This window comes from Dipteris shenzhenensis, chromosome 12 (genome assembly GCF_047967505.1).
Source record: "Dipteris shenzhenensis isolate YYH24624 ecotype China chromosome 12, Dip_SZ_1.0, whole genome shotgun sequence".
Taxonomy (NCBI): domain Eukaryota; kingdom Viridiplantae; phylum Streptophyta; class Polypodiopsida; order Gleicheniales; family Dipteridaceae; genus Dipteris; species Dipteris shenzhenensis.
The window spans coordinates 38,861,607-38,880,736 of record NC_141607.1 but is presented as its reverse complement, the minus strand read 5'-3'; the positions used below and the strand labels follow the sequence as shown (position 1 = coordinate 38,880,736).

The following is a 19,130-nucleotide window of genomic DNA, read 5'->3' as shown; positions in this document are numbered from 1 at the left end:
GATTATATTATGCTTGTAACTGCCACAAAGTAGAGATGTAACATCTATCACTCACGAAGAGTATACAGGTTCACTTACTTGGATGCACAAACATTTCCTAGGCGATCTTGAAAGATAGATCGAAAAGTGCAAGAGCCCGAGAGTGGAAAAGGTGGTAGCCATTTTGGGTGGTGAAAGATCTGCAAGTGAAGACACGATTGTGGATGGCATAGTCACACACCACCAGTCTCAACTTGTAATTGAAGAAAGAACCATGGGTCTTGGATCCCTGAGTGAGCAATCAACGACTATGAAAAGCTATTTGCAAAGTGTAACCATGCATAGTAGTGGTGCAAGCTCCCTTGCATAGTTGGCAAGCTCCTCGAATGTGCATATGGAAAGAGGAAAATGCAGTAATGTGCCTCATTCAAATGCCCATGCACATGTGCAGAAACAATCCTTGGAAGCTTCCTTTAAAACATTACATATAGCAAGAAGGTGCAACAAGATGTGTTTGAAGCTATATGTCACATGGGATATCCATTGCGCATGGTGCAAAGCCCACATTGGAAAAAAGCCATGGCCTCTGTTGCTAAAGTTGGCCCAGGTTTTACAATGCCTAGTTATGATGATGCCCATAATAGCATGCATCCTACAATAGGATGAAAGATGAGATGCAGCAAGTGGTTTACGATGGCATTGAGAAAACATCTTACACCAACAAGTGGTTTATGATGGCATTCAGAAAACAGCTTGCACCATTGTATCAAAAGGATGGAAGAATGTCAGCAAGAGGCCCCTGATCAATGTCATGGTTGTGACGTTCAAAGGTGAGGCTTTCCAACAATCAATTGATACAAGCAGTGAGGCCAAGATGGAAGATTTCATTGTGGTGGAGTAGCTAAATAGATGTATTGAAGATATTGGTGCTGACAATATTATTCCACTGATTACTAATAATGCTAAGAATTTTCGAAAGGGTGGGAAAATTATAAATCACAGGTATCAACTTATTTGGGCATCGCCATGCTCGTGCCACTGTCTAGACTTTGTCTTGGAGGATTGGTAAAAAACACTTGAGACCCAATTCTTCAAATTTATTGTGGATGAGGCTTGAAAAGTCATGTTATTACTTGGTATATTCAAGAATCAGCAGCCTACAAATCACCCGATGGAGCTTCTGAAGCTAGGTGAAACACATTTTGGCACAAACTATATAATGATGGAGTGATTGTTAAAGCAGCAAGGCCTTGTAATTGAGATATTATTTAACACAGAGGCTGTAGAGTGGATAGCCGATCAGCGCTCGAGCAGCTCCCATACCAAATTCAATGACTTAAAGGTTCTTTGTAAATAATCGATGTTTTGAAAGAGGGTATCTGATGCCCTGGTGGAAGCCATGAAGCCAATTTGGTTTGTAATCCATAGGTTGGATGTAAGAGGGCCAAGCATGGGAAGTGCTTATATGGCTTGGTGGACTACTAAGAGGCATGTTTTGAAGGAAGATTCAAGGCCAACTGAAGGTGGGAATAGTTTGGCTCGACGGAACATGTTGTAAAAGATGTTGCGAAAACGATGGAATCAGGCTCACAACTCTTTGCACTATGCCACCCATATATTAAAGCCACAATGGTGGGAATGTTGTACAGAGATAGATGTACAGATTATGCAGTTATGGCATGATCTTCTTGGATGTTTCCTTGAGGATAAGACAGAGTATGCTTCCGCTATTAAGGAACAGTCAACTTTTCACAATAGAGAAGGACTATTTTCCTATCCATGAATCAAAGAATTAGCCAAAGATATGCCAGCATGGAGATGGTGGGAAGAGTGTGGAGCAGCTCACTACGTGATCTACTATTCTCTACTATTATAGAGAGAATTTGATAAAGTCACTATCGAGTGTCAATCTATCAGCTAGTGGAGGCTTGAATAGGAAACATATAACAACATCACATAACCAAGATGATCTAGGTTAGCTTTGCCAATCACACATCTACTTGGGAAGGGTTGCTATGGGGATGAACCGACTGGCAAAAGCAAGCCATCATTCGAATAAAACCCGGATCTACTGACACCTATGTACATAGATAAATATGATATATAAGAAGATTGAGACAGCAGAAACCAACTAACAGATGCGAGCCATCACCCTGTTTCTATCTTTACTATACTATTACAAACATTAGTCATTAGTCCAGGCGAGGCGAATCCGACCGGCTGAAGTAGATCATCTCCTGGCCTAACTGATACACAAACATGCATCTCTCCCTCTCTTTCTTTCCCTGTCTGTTTTACTCTGAGACTCCCTCTCTCTCTTTCCCTCTGTCTCTTTTACTCTCCCTCAATCTCTTTTCCTCTCTCTCTCTCTCTCTCTCTCTCTCTCTTTTCCTCTCTCTCTCTCTCTATTTCCCTCTCTCTCTTTCCCTCCCTCTCCTTCCATCTCTCTCTCTATTTCCCTCTCCAGTAGCCTACAGTTAATCAAGGTGAGGTGAATCTGATTGGCTGAGTTGGATCATCACACGGTCTGACTAACCGACACCAAAGACTAAAGAAGAACAACTCACCCAAAGAGGAAATGACAGAGCAAGTGGGAGAAAGCAACATATATGCGCATGCATGGTAGTGGCGAGAGCGGGGTCTTTTCATAAGATTTTGCAGCAACACCATGCGGTACAGCTCTCGATCGCATGGTATCTCAGTGGCCACAATTGCAGATCATAGTAAATCAGATGGTCCATGATGGCACATGTGTTGACATGACAAACACTGTGCGGTATGGCATGTCATGCAGCGGTGTCTCAAGAAGCCCTAAAAAAACCAAATTGTATTGTTGTGGGACCGTGCGGGGTCCCTCATACCACTTGGTTTGGTTATATACCATGCTGTGTCTATAGGAACATGCCGCATGGTATGAGGACAAAGCACACGGTATGCTCGCAATCGACAGCCACTATAAAGAAACGTGTTTTTTGGCATTTAGGGCATTAGGCCACATTTTTTAAACGTAAAAAAATGTACTTTTTAAATCCCTGATTTGCACTTTGTCGATGAAGCCAGTTGTCACATTTCACCAAAGGGGTGCATGTGGTATTTCCTCCTTAACTTGGTAGGTGCATGGCCTCCAAGTAGTCCACCAATATTTGCATGAACTCTTGGAAGAAACTTTCTTCTAACCACACCTCTTCATGGTTTCCTCAATCTCAAAACTTTGTGTAGAATTCATGGATCTAGCATCCTAACCCATGCTTACATTTGTGGAGCAGAACATGCTCTAGCACAATGACCTCTACCACGTTGATTACCTTGGGTTGTTGCTCATCAAATATATCACTAAATTTTGGCCCAATGTATGACTTCAACCATGCCACATGAAAGACATTATACTATCTGCAGAGAGGTTTTTATTCCATCTCTTTTGTTTGTTTTTTTGTGTTGTATGCTTCAAGTTGTTGGAAGATGGATTTGATTAATGGATTTTCTAATGGCAGGAAAAAAGAGGTCTTGAGAGTGCTTGCAGGAGATATAAACATGTAGATGGAGCTAGGCATGCCACGTGACAATAAGGAGTGGAGGAGGTACATTGCAAGGGAGACATATTGGTCTCAAATGATTGAGAAGTCATGCAAGATGATAGGACAGATGAATGTGCCATTTGATGGTCTAAGCATTTAGTTCCCTGGCGATGTAGTGAAGTATTTTAGAGCATGCTGACAGATTCACTTCCAGAATACGTTTTTGGACTTAGTAGGTGAGAAATTTTATTTTTGGGAAATATTTTGTGCAATCAAATATTTGAAATCATGCCATAACATTCTCTCATAAAATGCCTGTCAATAACATACCAGGCGATATGAAGAGCTCCCTAGTTACGGAGAAGTAGCCACAAATGGCTATGTCTGTGCGGCGCCTAGTGTACATGTAATTAATGTTGGATGCTCTAGTCCATACGGAAAGTCACATAATAGTATATGATGATGGATTAATAGTTACGTGAATAGCTTGCAAGTGGTTTTTCAAGCTGGTGGGAGAGCATGCTCTAAATGAGATGGAGGGTTGATAATCAAAGGATGTTTCCTGACACATGCTCGCAGTGCCCTGGTGGGTTGTTAGAGTGGGAGATGCAAAGATGCCCCTGGTGGTTGGATTATCCTCTCAACAAGGTTCCCGAATCAAAGAAGGAGCTACACAAAGGTAAATAAGTGTCCCTCTCAATTCATTACTTGAGTGTGTCATTCATATTTCAAGGAATGCATTGGAATGAACATCATTTTTATGCATGGTTTAGAATTTGTCATGTGGAGGCAAGCGCCAGGCAAGAGGACAAGGGACATTGGTTCCACTACCAAGGAGCTACATACCAAGAGAAGGAATGATGTAAGAGCATCAGAGGGAGTTGCAATTTGGTACTGTTGTTGAAGGAAGGGGTAGTCAAGAAGATGAGGGGGACAACAGGTCTAATGATACAGAATCAGAGAGGGGAGATGGTAAGGGAACAAAGGTGCCTCCAATATTATGTCTGTAGATGGCATTGCAAGAACTTGATTGACATTATGTTTTCTACTAGCTGCAGAGGAGGCTGTATATCATAGGCTAGTGAGAGTTGACTGGTTGGATGTGCACTTATCACTAGTGGATGGAAAGTGGCACCAGTATGTATTCAATAGTTTGCAAGTGTATTTTAATCAAAATCATATGAATATGATTATTGATGTGCATTATTTATGTGAATGTCTCTATTCTTCAGGTCTCATGTGAAAGTAAGGAATTTTCTTATGTTGCTAACCCCTCCATCAATCACAATTGAAGAGAAAGAAACAAAGGCAGCTACAAGCATGATGTGGGTAGACTTTCCTACATCATCTTTGGTTAAGCGCATCTCTAGAAAGGAGATTTTGAGTGGAACTGGTTAAATATGGGTCTTGTGGAGGCTATTCTAGCATTTGCAAACCATATAGTCAAATATGGGGGGTGGCTCATCAATACTTGCTTGCCAGAACATATGTGTTGTGTTCAGTTGGGGGCAATGGATAATGGATTTGAGCTAGTTCGCATGATGATGGTATACCTTGACTGTGGCTACATGCAAGAGAATACCAAGGATATGGTACATGAAATATCATTTAAATGGTAGTACAATTTCAAATATGTTTATACACAAATTTGCAAAAGTTTGACTTGTTTAAGTTTTCATGGTTACAAATGACCTGGCTAGTCTTGGGTATGTGGTAGTGCCGTGGATGCAAGATCCCCCCGTACTACAATAAAGCCTTAGTAGAGAAGAGCCTTGGCAATGACATATGCATTAGCTAGTTAAACTAGATAAGGGAGACAAAAATCCACACCTTCAAAGGAACACAAGAGGGACACAAGTTCATGTGAGGTGGTGCGGAGAGACAACTTGGATTGTGAGCAGGTGATTTTAATTTGTAGGTGCTTTTTTTAGTCTTTGTGTATGGTTGGTTTGTTAACAATTGAGGATCTTGTTTCTAGGTTTCTCTTGCACACATTCACACAGGAGGGGGACATGGTTTTGGATGCATTTGCAGGCACGGGGAACATGACACATGCATGTGCAGAGCTAGGCAGACATTGTGTCTCTCTTGAGAAAGATGGTGACTATTTACTTGAATCCCTTATCTAGAGCATAGGCATCCAGATGCCAAGAAAGGGGAATGAAATTTTTATATTTTGATGACAATATACATTTTATGCTCGCTCCGGGGCTTTGAACAGATGTTTATGTATTTGAACTTATATTTGTTTAAATTGTGTGGACCATTGCTTAGAACAGATGTTTCATTTTATCTCTATGGTTTGTGTTTTTCACTGTTTGTTACATCCAGAGTAGATATCAATTTTTGAACATAGATATCAGATGATGTGTGAGGAATAGAGTAATGAAGTGAGCTAGGAAGTTGTAGACTATTGAATGAGCTCTGACTTTGTTTTTGGAATCATGTCAATCAGATACCTAGAAAGAGAGATGTTAGATATCAATGATCCACTCTCGTGTAACTACGCGCGTGTAACTACGCGGGAACTCCGGAGTGCAGGAACCAGGTAACTCTACTTGTAAGCCCCCCATATGAGGAGAGCTTGTAAATTCTACCCTTATAGAGGTAAAGTTTCCCAAATTTTCATGTTGTGAAAATTTTGGAGCTACCTAGGGAGGATAAGGCTTGTTAAAGCTACGGCACATGCTTTTGCATGCAAGCGAGCTAGATAAGGAAGCTAAGGCACAATGATTTGCATGCAAGCGAGCTAGCATGGGAGAAGCAAGAAAGCAAGGGGGGATTCTATTTGGTGAGTTTTTCCTAGCAAGTTTGCAAGTTTTTTTTCTCCTAAAACCATAAAATCCAATAGAAAACTCACAAGCTTGCTAGCAAAAGACTCATCAAAGCCTCTCTATTGGGAAGAGTTCTACTGATAGAGAACTAAGAGAAAAATTTCCAAATAGAATCCCCCCTGAACGGTAAACATAATCCTCTTGTATCCCCATGCCCCTTCACCCCCCCTTCACCTACTTTCAATCGAGATCCTCCAACCCCCTCCTCCCCATTTGGTGCATCAGCCCCATATGTGCAATTCTCTCTACTAGGCCTCACTTCACCTTCCCCCCCAAGATACTCTCTCTCTCTAGCCCCGCACCATCCCCCTAACCTCCACATTCTCACCCACTTCCACCCACCTCATCATCCATAACTCCTCCACTCCATGTTTTCCACATCCCACCCTAGCCCCTCACCCTTACCATCCTCCTTGTTTTGGCAACCTCACATTAATCTCTCCCTCACAGCTTGTCGCATACACATTTTCCTACTTTGTCAGGGGCTTTCTCTCACCCCCTCATGGCCTCTCCTGCCATGAGGTTGTAATAGTCTACCCCCTTTGCAGCAACTCCACCTAAGCTACCTGCCCCCATCAAGCCCACATCATATGCTCAAGGTTGGTGCATGCGATCCGTGCATGCGATCGGACAGGTAGAGGGCTCTCCGCTCTCCTCTCCAACCTTCAATCTATTGCCCACCTCACCCATATTGTTGATTGTGCCCCCCTATGTTGTTAACCTCACTCCTCCTTCTTCAAGCACCTCTTGGCCCCATCTCCTCCTCCACAATCCTCCTCCAAAACAGCATCACCCATTGTGACGAACCTTTCCACCCTCACTCACCTTAGATAGCCTCCAACTTCTGCTGTGCAATCACCCCCCACTTAGTCCACCACAAAATACCACTTCCATCTAACTCCACACCCCCACGACCTCCTTGACATGAACTCCCCACCCCCATGACCTTCGCATCACAAAGGCCACCCCCTCTTCAATAGCTCCTCTCGGATGCGATGACTCCATACCACTTCTTTCCAACTAATCCTGAGACCCTACAACATTCCAATGCTCTTCTACAATTAATGTTTGTACTAAGAACATGCAGATTCTATGTATTCATAGGTTCCATGCTAACAGAAAACAAAAAGAACAAAAGACGAAAAAGGGCGAGCAAAAAAACACACCACATTTGTTGCATCCACTGCATAGACACATATAATAAATATAATTATAGCCGAATGAAAACTAACCCACCTAAAGTAACATGGCCACTAATGTACACAAGTTCAAGCCCTTTGACGAGCTACACTTTGACATCAACATGCTAGTGACCACAAAAGTGAAGAGTTAAAAATCCATATCTTCAATCATGAATATGGAACAAGCAGATCTATAGTGTGTTATGAAATAATCTTCAATAAAGGAGCTAAAGATTTCTACTAAGTGATGAGCATTGAGAGTAGTAGATAAATTTTGCATTTATTTATTCAATAATGAATGTTAAATACAAAGATCCATTTTTTAAAAAGGAACTCCTCTATATTTTGTAAAATAAATAGCATGAACTAACCCTACCTCTAGTTTGGCCATAGCTTATAATCCCCTGGCAATGTAGGGGTAAAGACCTATCTAACAAATTTATGAAAAGGAAACCCATTTAACCCAATACTAACACATGTTTATTTGCCTTATGTTAAGGGCATTCCACCTCACTCTCCCTCTCCCTCTCCAGGCCTTCCATGTTTGTGAAGTCCCTTTACCAATGTGAGGGGTAGTGACTAGTAAGGGTTAAAATGGGAGAACAAAATGGCACAACATGAATAAAAAGAGTGACCATATTTCAAACCTAGATTTTGGACAATAAGCACTGATATTTTATTTTCCATTCCCTCATCCCTAAGAGAGTATGCATATTTAACATATCAAGATTACATGTCTCTTGATGATTTTCCACACATATAGAGCATGAGTGGTTAAAAAAAGAATCTTAATGAAAAGCTCCTCCATCCTTTGGCTGTGAAATAAATTAGTTGAAATGCTCTTGGAACGCATGCTCAACAATGCACCATGCTATAGACAAGAAACATGGAGCAGTCCCCCGTGAAGACCATGTATGATGAGGCCTCCCAACCCTCTCAGCCTTGAAGAAGTTAAGGAATTAGGATTGACCAGATCACTAATTGTCATGAGCTCTGACATAAGATATTGTACCTTGTGGTATGTAGAACAACCCCACGTGGTATTTGAACTATACCATGCATTATATCTTTCACCGCTGGGTATAGATAAATACCAAGCAGTAGATCTATCTTCTTATTGGCAAATGATATGTCATTTTACAATGTGGTAATGGACTGCATCCGGTCTCAGTAAAAAAACATGGTGAGACTGATTTAAATTGCTCCAGAAGGCCCAAAAAATGTTTAAAACATGTTAATTTGCCGGTTTAAAACACCCATTTTTATCACCTCCCAAATCCCTAGTGCAAAGAGTTCCTATGATAGGATATTTTGTCGTATGCCATCCATTGAGGGCCCCATGAGTGAGCTGAGAAAACTATAAAAATAACTCCTGAACCACAAACCCCAAACCTCAACTCCAATACAAGCTCTAGTGCTTTGTGGACTCCTTCTTGGATCACCCTTAGGGACTGTTGAACTATTTGCTGTCTTGCAAGGGGACTTTTGGAATGCTTGAGGGCTGCACCGAGCTGAAGAAATAAGAGGCTTTTGCATGGGAATGGATGAGAAATGAAGGAAATATACCCCTCTTTATATAGGGGGCTGTAGGGCTAGTAGGGAGTAAGCCAACTAGCCTAAAACAGGCCGACCAGCCACCAGTAGACTGGTTGGCTAGTTGGTTGGGGCTCACTTCTCTAGCCCTAGCTACCTAGGGAGGGGCAACAGGAAATCTATAAAGGTAGCCTTCCCCCATCCCATTCTCCCTTGATGGGAAGCTCATTGTCTCAACCCTCGTGAGGGGGGCCTTTTGGGCTCCTATCCTAGGCTCAGCTACCTAGAACCCTAAGAAAGAAACAATAACCTACTGCGAGCCTACTGCTCTCTAGTGGGTACTAGTGAAAAAGGAATGACTTTTTGACTTGACCTAAGGCTGAGAGACTGGCCTATGAGGCTCGCACTTGAGTGTCCTTGGACAAGGTCTGCCAATGGGGTCATGGCATATGACAAAATATCCTATCATAGGAACTATTTGCACTTTGTAGATGAAGCTAGTTGTCACCTTGCACCCAAGTGCAGGGGTGCATGTGACAGTTCTTGGATGACGTCTTGGTTTATAGCAAGACATTAAAGGATCATATTGATCACCTTAGGATTGTCTTAATTTTATTAGGACACAATATTTCAAGGAAAGGGGTTAGCATTGATCTGGATTGTTTTCAAAATCCACAAACTGGGAAACAGCTTCATGCAGCACCCATCCTGGACCTTTGGCCAAAATAAAGTGAAGGGACTATCGGCTGTGCAAAATAGATCAGAGGATATATCAATAAATGACATATCATCTACCATCTTAATTTAACTTAGAGCATCTACTACATTGTTTAAGGAACCTTTAAGCGATACCATATTTCAAAATCAAAATCTTGCTTGTTTGAGGAACCTTAAATGCAATATTATATTTCAAAATCGAAATCTTGCATCAACTCTTCCCATCTAGCCTTTCTCCCTCTCAAATAAGACCCATCACAAATCTCAAACCATGGAAATAGTGCCTCCAAACCTTCAGATCAGCATACAAAACTACATAAAGTTTCTTCTCTAGTGTTGGCCAACTATATTGTGTCATCTAGCTTTTATTCTCAAAAGAAACTGGTCTACCCTCTTAGAAAAATGTTGCCCCAATCTCATAATCACGTACATTAGCCTCCAAAACATAAGACTGCAAAGTATCGGGGAGGTATCAGGTAATGCTAGAATAGGCACTTCCCTAACAAAACTTTCAAGTTGTGAAAAGCCTAGGTCAATTCTACATTACAAGTGATAGGTTGATTGGACCTACGTCCCACTAGCTTTCAATACATTGGTCAAGGAACCATGACATTAGAATGATCACGCACCAATTTTCTTAAAAAAGCAGACTTAGGGATTATGCCACCTAGGATACAAGTGGCAAGATGTTAGTGGTGGGTGATCCAAAATAGTTTTCTATTATGAAATGATAAGATTTGTATACCAGATGTATTGGGTCTTAGATCCAAAATTCTGCCCCTTGTGTAGGACACCCAGGTGTGCACATGACCCTATCTCTAGTGAAGCACACTTCTACTGGCCTAAGATGAAGGAATTTGTCAAGAACTATATCTTAAGTTACCGAATTTGTCAACGACCAAGGCTGAGCATGGGTCTCATACAACCATTTGCAAATCCTTGGCAACAAAGTGCAAGCATTCAAGTATAAGTTTTAGTCCTTTTATGCTTATGTACAGATATTCCTTCCAACCTAAGTCATGAGTAATGGTATTCAAGGGAATCAAGGATGATACCACAAGAACACTTTTGCAAGACATACAAGGGATGTTGTAGTTTGCCAAGGAGTCTATAAAGTGCCCAAGATAGGGACCAATTATATTCTAATAGACATCATTCACCGAGAGAGTTCTTTGTAGGAATGATGGTATATTTATGTGTACTTGAGGAATCCAAGAGCTTAAGTACTAGTAGGATTCAGGAATTATCCCCCAAATATTGTGGTCCATTTAGGATTAAAAGAAGAGTTGGACAAGTTGCATATGAACTAGAATTTCCTCCAACTACAAAATGGAATCCAACTTTCATGTCATTAGATTAAAGGAGTTATTGGGTGTTGAGGATCATCTTGTTACTCATCAAGAACTTATAGAGTGAAAATTTAATCTTTATACTACATGAACATGAAATAATCCTTGGATTTTGTGAAAGATAGTTTGGAAACATGATAATCATGGAATACAAGATCAAGTGAAAGAATTATGTAGAGGAGGATTCTACATAGGAATCATTGCCTACCCCTCAAAGAGATTTTCCAAACTTTCTTATGAACTCAGGAGTGATTTCTTTGAGGAGGGGAAGTATGTCATGTGCATGGATTGTATTTGATGTGTGCTCTGGTCAGACATGACACCAAACTAGCTCAAGAAGCTTGGGGAGGCTTGGGGCTAGGTAGGCAATTCTAGGGTTGAGTTGTAAGGGCATGGTTGAATTAGGATTTCTCACTAATTAAGGCGTATTGGGCTTGAACCTATATAAGGATCCTAGGGGCTCATTTGTTAGGGGTTCAATTGTCAGCACAAGTGGGAGTGATTCATGTTCCTCCTTGGATCTTGCATGGATGCATGCCTACCATCTAGCGTAGCCCAAGAACCAACAACAATGCCAAGGTCCTTGGGCGCCACCTAGTGGTACCAGAATGGTTGGGAACTAATTGGCCAATAGCTCAACTCGTGGCTTGGAGGGGATGCCCCAGATTCACGAGATGTGTTCCACTCATGGACGTCATGGCTACGTGGTGAGCTAGCCTACCTTGATCTAGTTATTTCCATGATTGTTTATTTGTGCTTGTTTTGTTGTTAAGAGCTTTGGGATTGTGCCAAAAGCCCTAGAAGAACAGGATAGAGTCCAGGATCGTGAAGCTAGGGAAAGGGCATGTTGAATTAGGATTTCTCACTAATTAAGGCATATTGGGCTTGAGCCTATATAAGGATCCTAGGGGCTCATTTGTTAGGGGTTCAATTGTCAGCACAAGTGGGAACGATTCATGTTCCTCCTTGGATCTTGCATGGATGCGTGCCTACCATCTAGCGTAGCCCAAGAACCAGCAACAATGCCAAGGTCCTTGGGCACCACCTAGTGGTATGGGATGCCAGAATGATTGGGAACTAATTGGCCAATAGCTCAACTCGTGGCTTGGAGGGGACGAGACGTGCTCCACTCATGGACGTCATGGCTACGTGGTGAGCTAGCCTACCTTGATCTAGTTATTTCCATGATTGTTTGTTTGTGCTTGTTTTGTTGTTAGGAGCTTTGGGATTGTGCCAAAAGCCCTAGAAGAACAGGATAGAGTGCAGGATCCTGAAGCTAGGGAAAGGGCATGGTTGAATTAGGATTTCTCACTAATTAAGGCGTATTGGGCTTGAGCCTATATAAGGATCCTAGGGGCTCATTTGTTAGGGGTTCAATTGTCAGCACAAGTGGGAGCGATTCATGTTCCTCCTTGGATCTTGCATGGATGCGTGCCTACCATCTAGCGTAGCCCAAGAACCAGTAACAATGCCAAGGTCCTTGGGCGCCACCTAGTGGTATGGGATGCCAGAATGATTGGGAACTAATTGGCCAATAGCTCAACTCGTGGCTTGGAGGGGATGCCCCAGATTCACGAGACGTGCTCCACTCATGGACGTCATGGCTACGTGAGCTTTGGGATTGTGCCAAAAGCCCTAGAAGAACAGGATAGAGTGCAGGATCGTGAAGCTAGGGAAATGGGATTCAAGGCTTGAAAGCCAAAGATGAGTGGGATCAAGCATTTATACCACCTTTAATAACACTTTTGTTCCCTAGCACCTTACTGGCCTCCCTTTGTTCCTCCAAACTAGAGATTCCAAATTGTTCTTTTAGAGGGATGAAGGATATAAGTACAATAATCTAGAGTTATTTATTTGTTAATTAATTTATAAACTATGGCTAAGACTAAGATTATATTAAAGTATTAGTAAGCATTGTATCAAGCCATAAATTAATTTAGAAACAAGGCCTAAGACTAATATTATACCAAAGTACTAGTAAGCATTGTATCAAGCCATAAATTATTTTAATAATATACTTTAACGCATAACAAATGTTTTTAATGATTGGATTGAATATATAATATAGAAAATGAGCATTAGTTATTATTAAAAGAAAATTATATTCCTAAAGTTGATGGATTTGAAGATATTGTTACTCAATGCAAATCGGGATTTCACTAGGAAGATATTTATCAACAAAACTTTTCATTATCAAACTTAGATAAGCATTGAAAAAAAGTAATGATGAACTAGTTTTTAAAACTTGTACGTGAGATTGGATAATAATCAAACTATGATGTGTGAATCATGAAGTAAGTCCCACAAGCCTAGTAAAAGGAGAAAAAATAGTAAATCCCATAAGGAAAAACCATAAGAGACGCATATAATTTTCCCCTTTCTTCGTTTGGTATCAAATGGTGAGTAATCATTTTTTACTTTGTGATCTCTCAGTCAGTTTGTTATGGTGAAACTGTGTATTTCATTAGCGCTGCGCTCTAGAACAAGCTGCGAGTTTGTATATTGCTGGTGACGCATGGCTGCAAGCTGCCATGCACACACACACTGTATATTGCTTTTAGCTGCGGATTAGTGTATATTAAACTGTGGTGCGATGCGCACTTTGGGAGACAGTAGTGGCGTTACTCTTTTTTACTATAAGCGCTGCGATGAATCATCACCTGATCACAAGGACATGCCGCACGCCTATCGGAAATGACAGGCTGAGCGAGCCTCAGAGATGGTAGTGGTGTGATTCGGATCCAACTAGGTCGAGAGAGGCGTGCCCATATCAATCTGTTAGTGGACTAGTTGCGTGTTGGCGCGGGAAACCTTGCTGTGAGTATAAATTGGAGCGAAGCGAATGGTAGCCTTCAACCTAAACAGCTGTAGAGGTTGATATCCAAAAACACGGCAATGGCTCGCAAGCAAGCTCTGATTCTGGTCGTTTTGGTGTTGGGGGCGCTCATCAACTGTCATGCAGCCGACAAGGTGGTGAAGAAAGAAGCCAACAAGGAGGAGAAGGTAGTTTCCTCGGATGCAAACACGCAAGCCGAGGAAGGCTATGGGGGCTATGGTGGGCGTGGAGGCGGCTATGGAGGAGGTGGAGGCTATGGTGGACACGGAGGTCATGGAGCTACTTCTCGCACCCAAGCCGAGGAAGGCTATGGAAATTACTATGGTGGACGTGGTGGTGGCGAGCATGGTGGACATCACGGTTATGGCGCTACCTCTCAAACTGAAGCTGAGGAAAGCTATGGAAATTACTATGGTGGACGTGGTGGTGGCGAGCATGGTGGACACCACGGTCATGAAGCTTATACCTCTCGCACCCAATCCGAGGAAGGTTATGGCTATGGTGGACGTGGTGGTGGCGAGTATCGTGGACGTGGTGGTCATGGAGCTACCTCTCAAATTGAAGCTGAAGAAGGCTATGGTGGCTATGGTGGGCACTATGGTGGTGGGCGCGGGGGCGGCTATGGTGGGCACGGTGGCAAGCCTTGAGAGGCATAGTGCCTCCTTGTAGTAGCTGTACTTGTCTCAATGTGCAACTCTCTGCTGTTCCACTAACCGTCACATCTTCCATTGCGTATGTGCAGCTCTCCTTCAAGAAGACGATGTCGTTGTCAATAGATCAAGTGGCAATTTGTTGTTGAATAAAAACTTCTCTTTGTCAAAGACTCCAATATGTACATGTCAAAGAATGTGTTTTATCCAAGTAATTGTTGCTCAACTCACTTGTTATTTGTAGTTTCATACATGCCAAATATAGTGATTCTATAAACTACCTTGCTAATACCAATATAGTACAACTCTTAAAATAACACTAACATTGCACGTTAGCATGCATACAAGGGATTTTTAAAAGTTGACTGATATTTATTTATCGAAGAGGGTTGTTTAAGCATTCCCTCTTTTGAAGAATGTAGAATCTTTATATTGTTAGCTCCTTTTCCCTTCTAAGTTAACACCATGTCACAATCGATCATGAACAATTCTTTTTTAGCCATCAAGTCACTATATTAGATCATGGAAAACATGGTTTTAAATTTCACGTGGTTCTCATTGTTTCTTGCATATGTAATTCTACCTCAAATCACAAAGTTATTTTGTTAACTTGTGTCACCAAATATCTCCCAAATATAAAAATGAATCTTTACAATCATTTGATCCATTTCAAACTCAAGTTGATACCCTCCTTGAGAAAACGAAAGACATACATGGATTTTTTAGTCATTTTGTCAAGTGAATAGGTCTAGTAAATGGCATGTTATTTGTAAATGAGAGCACCATTTCTCATAAACTATGTAGGGATTAAAAGGATGTTTTTAACTCCTTGAAGTTGTACAATTAGCCTTACATGCGCCTTACATTTAGAATAAAGTTGATGTTTTGAATGCTTTTAAGTGAACAAAAACTTGAATCATAATTATGCTAGATTATCATCAATCTTCATTACATACGACATAATCCTTACGTAAAGGCCATCCCAGCCGCAGCTCCATATTGGCGAGACCAATTCACCTATTTATTTTTCGATATAGCAACAACTTATCTCCACGTTTTCAATGATACAATAAACTTTCGATGAACCACTAGAACTTAGAATACAATAAACTCAATGGTACACATTCCAAACTTAAAGGAAAATGATACTTGTTAATTCCTAAAGGATGTCAATGTGGAACTCATTTGGATCCCAATGGGTCCACTCTTCAAAGATTTGAGATAGCACGTCCATTCAAAGAATCAATTTTAATATGCTTACTATGCATAGGATTTTCATCCTAATCTCGGGGGGGTCACTCATCATATGTAACCCTATCACGTGAGTTCAACAGAAGGATATTTTTTATTCCTAAAATTTACAGAAATAAATATACATAAGGGACTATTTAAAATAATTTTGGAAAAAATTTACAGATTTGTATAGAAAAGGGGTACATTTTATTAATGAAAAAATTTACAGATAAGGGATTTTAAATATAGGCCTTGAACACACGTGATATAGAGGGTTTATACATAGTGACCCCCCCGAGATCCTAATACTTTTACAAAGTTTTAATTCTCTGAATCCTTTTATCACTTACTACATGGATAAAATCTTGGTGAACTTTTCTCGTGCTAGACTTTTTAGTTTCACAATATTGATACAACATAGTATGCTCTTATATATTTCCTTTTGAATCTACAAATAAAAGATGTAAGTTCTAGTCAAACTCTTTTTTTTCCCCATAAAAGTGTCAAATCCTAGCAAATGTTTCAAAGACTTAGTTTTATTAGGGCATACAAACTTTTGACACTAACTATATAAAAGTTTGATTTCTTAACCAAACTAACATGAAAATAACATTCATGGTTACTGTATCCTTTTTTTTTTTTTTTTGTAAAATGTCTGATTGTTAGAGCTCTTCTCATAATGTACTTGCCATCTTATATATTACTTAGGAAACTCTCTAACATCTAGACATGAAAAAACTTCCCATGCTAAGGCTTCTTTTTCCATTTTGATACTTTGAAAAAGCAGATTGGATGAGAGGACATAATGGATGAGGAGGAGAAATGTCACAATTAGGACCACACACACAAGTAACTAGCTATACACTAATTGGTTTTGAAAATAAACACATATAAGATTAGGGGAAATTATCCCTACTGCAAGTTTAGTAGTCTCTAAGTTTTAGTGCATCTTTATGTTTGGACATGATATTGAGTTTTCTTTTCAACAGCTTCCATCACAATCAACAACATCAAGAAGGTCTGGCCTGCAAGACGTTGATTTTAGGAGTCGTATAAAAGAATAAAATGGGTTTCTCTCTCTCTCTCTCTCTCTCTCTCTCTCTCTCTCTCTCTCACCAAGCAACACCATCAACTTTTTTCCATTTCCTTGTTTAAGAGCACTGATGTACTCTATATCAGCCATTCTAATTTTGGGTTTGTGTCTTAAACTTTATCATGTTACATCATCATCTTTACTCTACTCTAGGGAAACATATATCTACTTGAGTCAAGCAAAAATCAAATGCATGCACTGCATTAATAAAAATTAAAGCATTGGTGGAAAAGTAACCTAGAAAGTGCATAAAGATCCTCCAAGGTGACATAGTATTAGACCATTCCCAAGATTTACACATTGGCCATCCATGTTCGATTAGATCTAGGGCTTGTGTACATATTTTCACCACATTGTATTACATTTTCTCGGTACACATAGCATATTTTTTGTAGCATAGGTTAGGAGGATTACATAATCCAATTGGTTGCAATCCATGTAGGCTCTCATTATACGACACATGGCACAGAGGTTAACCTATTTGATCTATGTATTGAAAGCTATACGATGAGAGTACTCATTCCCTCTAGCCCTAGTTGGAATCCACTCTTATGTCATGTCAACATGAGTAATAATGTAACATCTAATTTGAGAATTGTAACCTAAAAAAGAGAACTAGACTAGGGCAATCTTTCAAATATTCCCTTATTTTCATGTGAATTTTACAGTTTTAGAAAAAGATGATCATTTTGCATGATGGATTTTGAAATTTTCATGTGAATTTTACAGCTTTTAGAAAAAGATGATCATTTTGCATGATGGATTTTGAAAAAATACTTAAAAACCATGTTTTTGGGAAATTTGTTGGCAATCTTTTTAGGGAAAACGATCAGAAAAACCTTCATCTGGAATACAAAAATTGCATAAAATACATTGATTTCTCAAACCATTACAGTATGGGCCTATGCATCCAATGCGGATAAAAAGGCCATGGCGAGCACATTTCAGAATCCTTAAAAGCTACAAATTACATTGTTGCACAAACATACATGCCATTGATCCTACAAAGAACAATACTCATCCTCAAATCCTACACCTTCAAATGCACTAGAGCCAAAGCTTTGTGGGATAGAAGTTGTGGAACCATAGGCTATCCCCTAGAACATTCTCTGAGTCAACCTTGGGCAAGCTCAGCCACAATCCTCTTTTTTGCAAGTCGTGTCTTGGCTTCCATTTGTGTACTACATCCAATGCGGATAAAAAGGCCATGGCAAAGCACATTTCAGAATCCTTCACTACTACACACGCATCCTATTGCGACGTTTACGTACCGATGATTAGCGCCCGCTTAGCGTTAATCGTCGGTATAAAAATCGGGTGTCGTAAATCGTCGCTATATAGCGACTTTTGCTAAACGTCGCTATATAGCGACGTTAGTAAAAGTCGCTATATAGCGACTTTTAAAGGTCGCTATATAGCGACACTGAGACAATATATTATAGCGACGTTTTACAGAGAGGTTTTTTTTTTTTTTTTAGCCTTAAAAATTATTTTCTTCCAATGACAAAATTTTTTAAATTTTCATACATGTTTGAGCTCATAGAGAATTAAAAAATGAGAGCATGTACATCAAGCCTTTGAAGCTCATATATTCATGTCCAAGTTTGAGATGAGAAAAATCAAATTAAATAAGAGCATTTACATCAACTGTTTCATCTTGAGCCAAGTCTAAGGCGCCAAGCAAGTCTATCTCCAACTCTATACCGAGTTGATCTCCTATATCATCATCGTACTCTAGTATCGTACGTTCACCTAAAAGTATTTGATCATCTTCTTCAATTAAGCTTAAGTGTGGTGATTGATCTTGATGATTGTTGTCTTCCTCGTCAATATCGTGATCTCCATCCTCCTCCCGTGCGATGTCATTATGCGCATCTTCCTCTTGCCTCATATGGTGATCTACATCTTCTTCGCTAGATTCATCAATTGGATCCGGCATTGGTAGTGGCATCTCCATATCCACATCTCGATCTTCAAAAATCTGCTTACTTCGTGGTGCAACTTGGATCACGTACCACCATCTTGGATCAGAACGATCCGGATGAAAAACCACCTATATTGAAGATGAAAAATCACGTGCCAAATGTCGTCAATTATATATATATCAATGGACTTAAAAAACGAAAGCTTCGACTAATTAAATCATTAGTATGCACCTGCTCACAGTGCTCGGGAAGAACAAAAGTATCACTTTCATCGGTCCAATGTTT

The 19,130-nt window shown here is 40.3% G+C and overlaps 1 protein-coding gene across 1 annotated transcript; it reads left to right on the top strand.

Annotated features, from left to right (window-relative positions):
• Window positions 1-13,951: 13,951 nt before the first annotated feature.
• On the top strand, window positions 13,952-14,823 carry LOC147896195 (uncharacterized). The gene is made up of 2 exons (XM_087383157.1): window positions 13,952-14,433; window positions 14,518-14,823. The coding sequence occupies exons 1-2, from the start codon at window positions 14,004-14,006 to the stop codon at window positions 14,589-14,591; spliced, it is 504 nt and encodes a 167-aa protein (XP_087239283.1). The 5' UTR covers window positions 13,952-14,003; the 3' UTR covers window positions 14,592-14,823.
• Window positions 14,824-19,130: the final 4,307 nt, after the last annotated feature.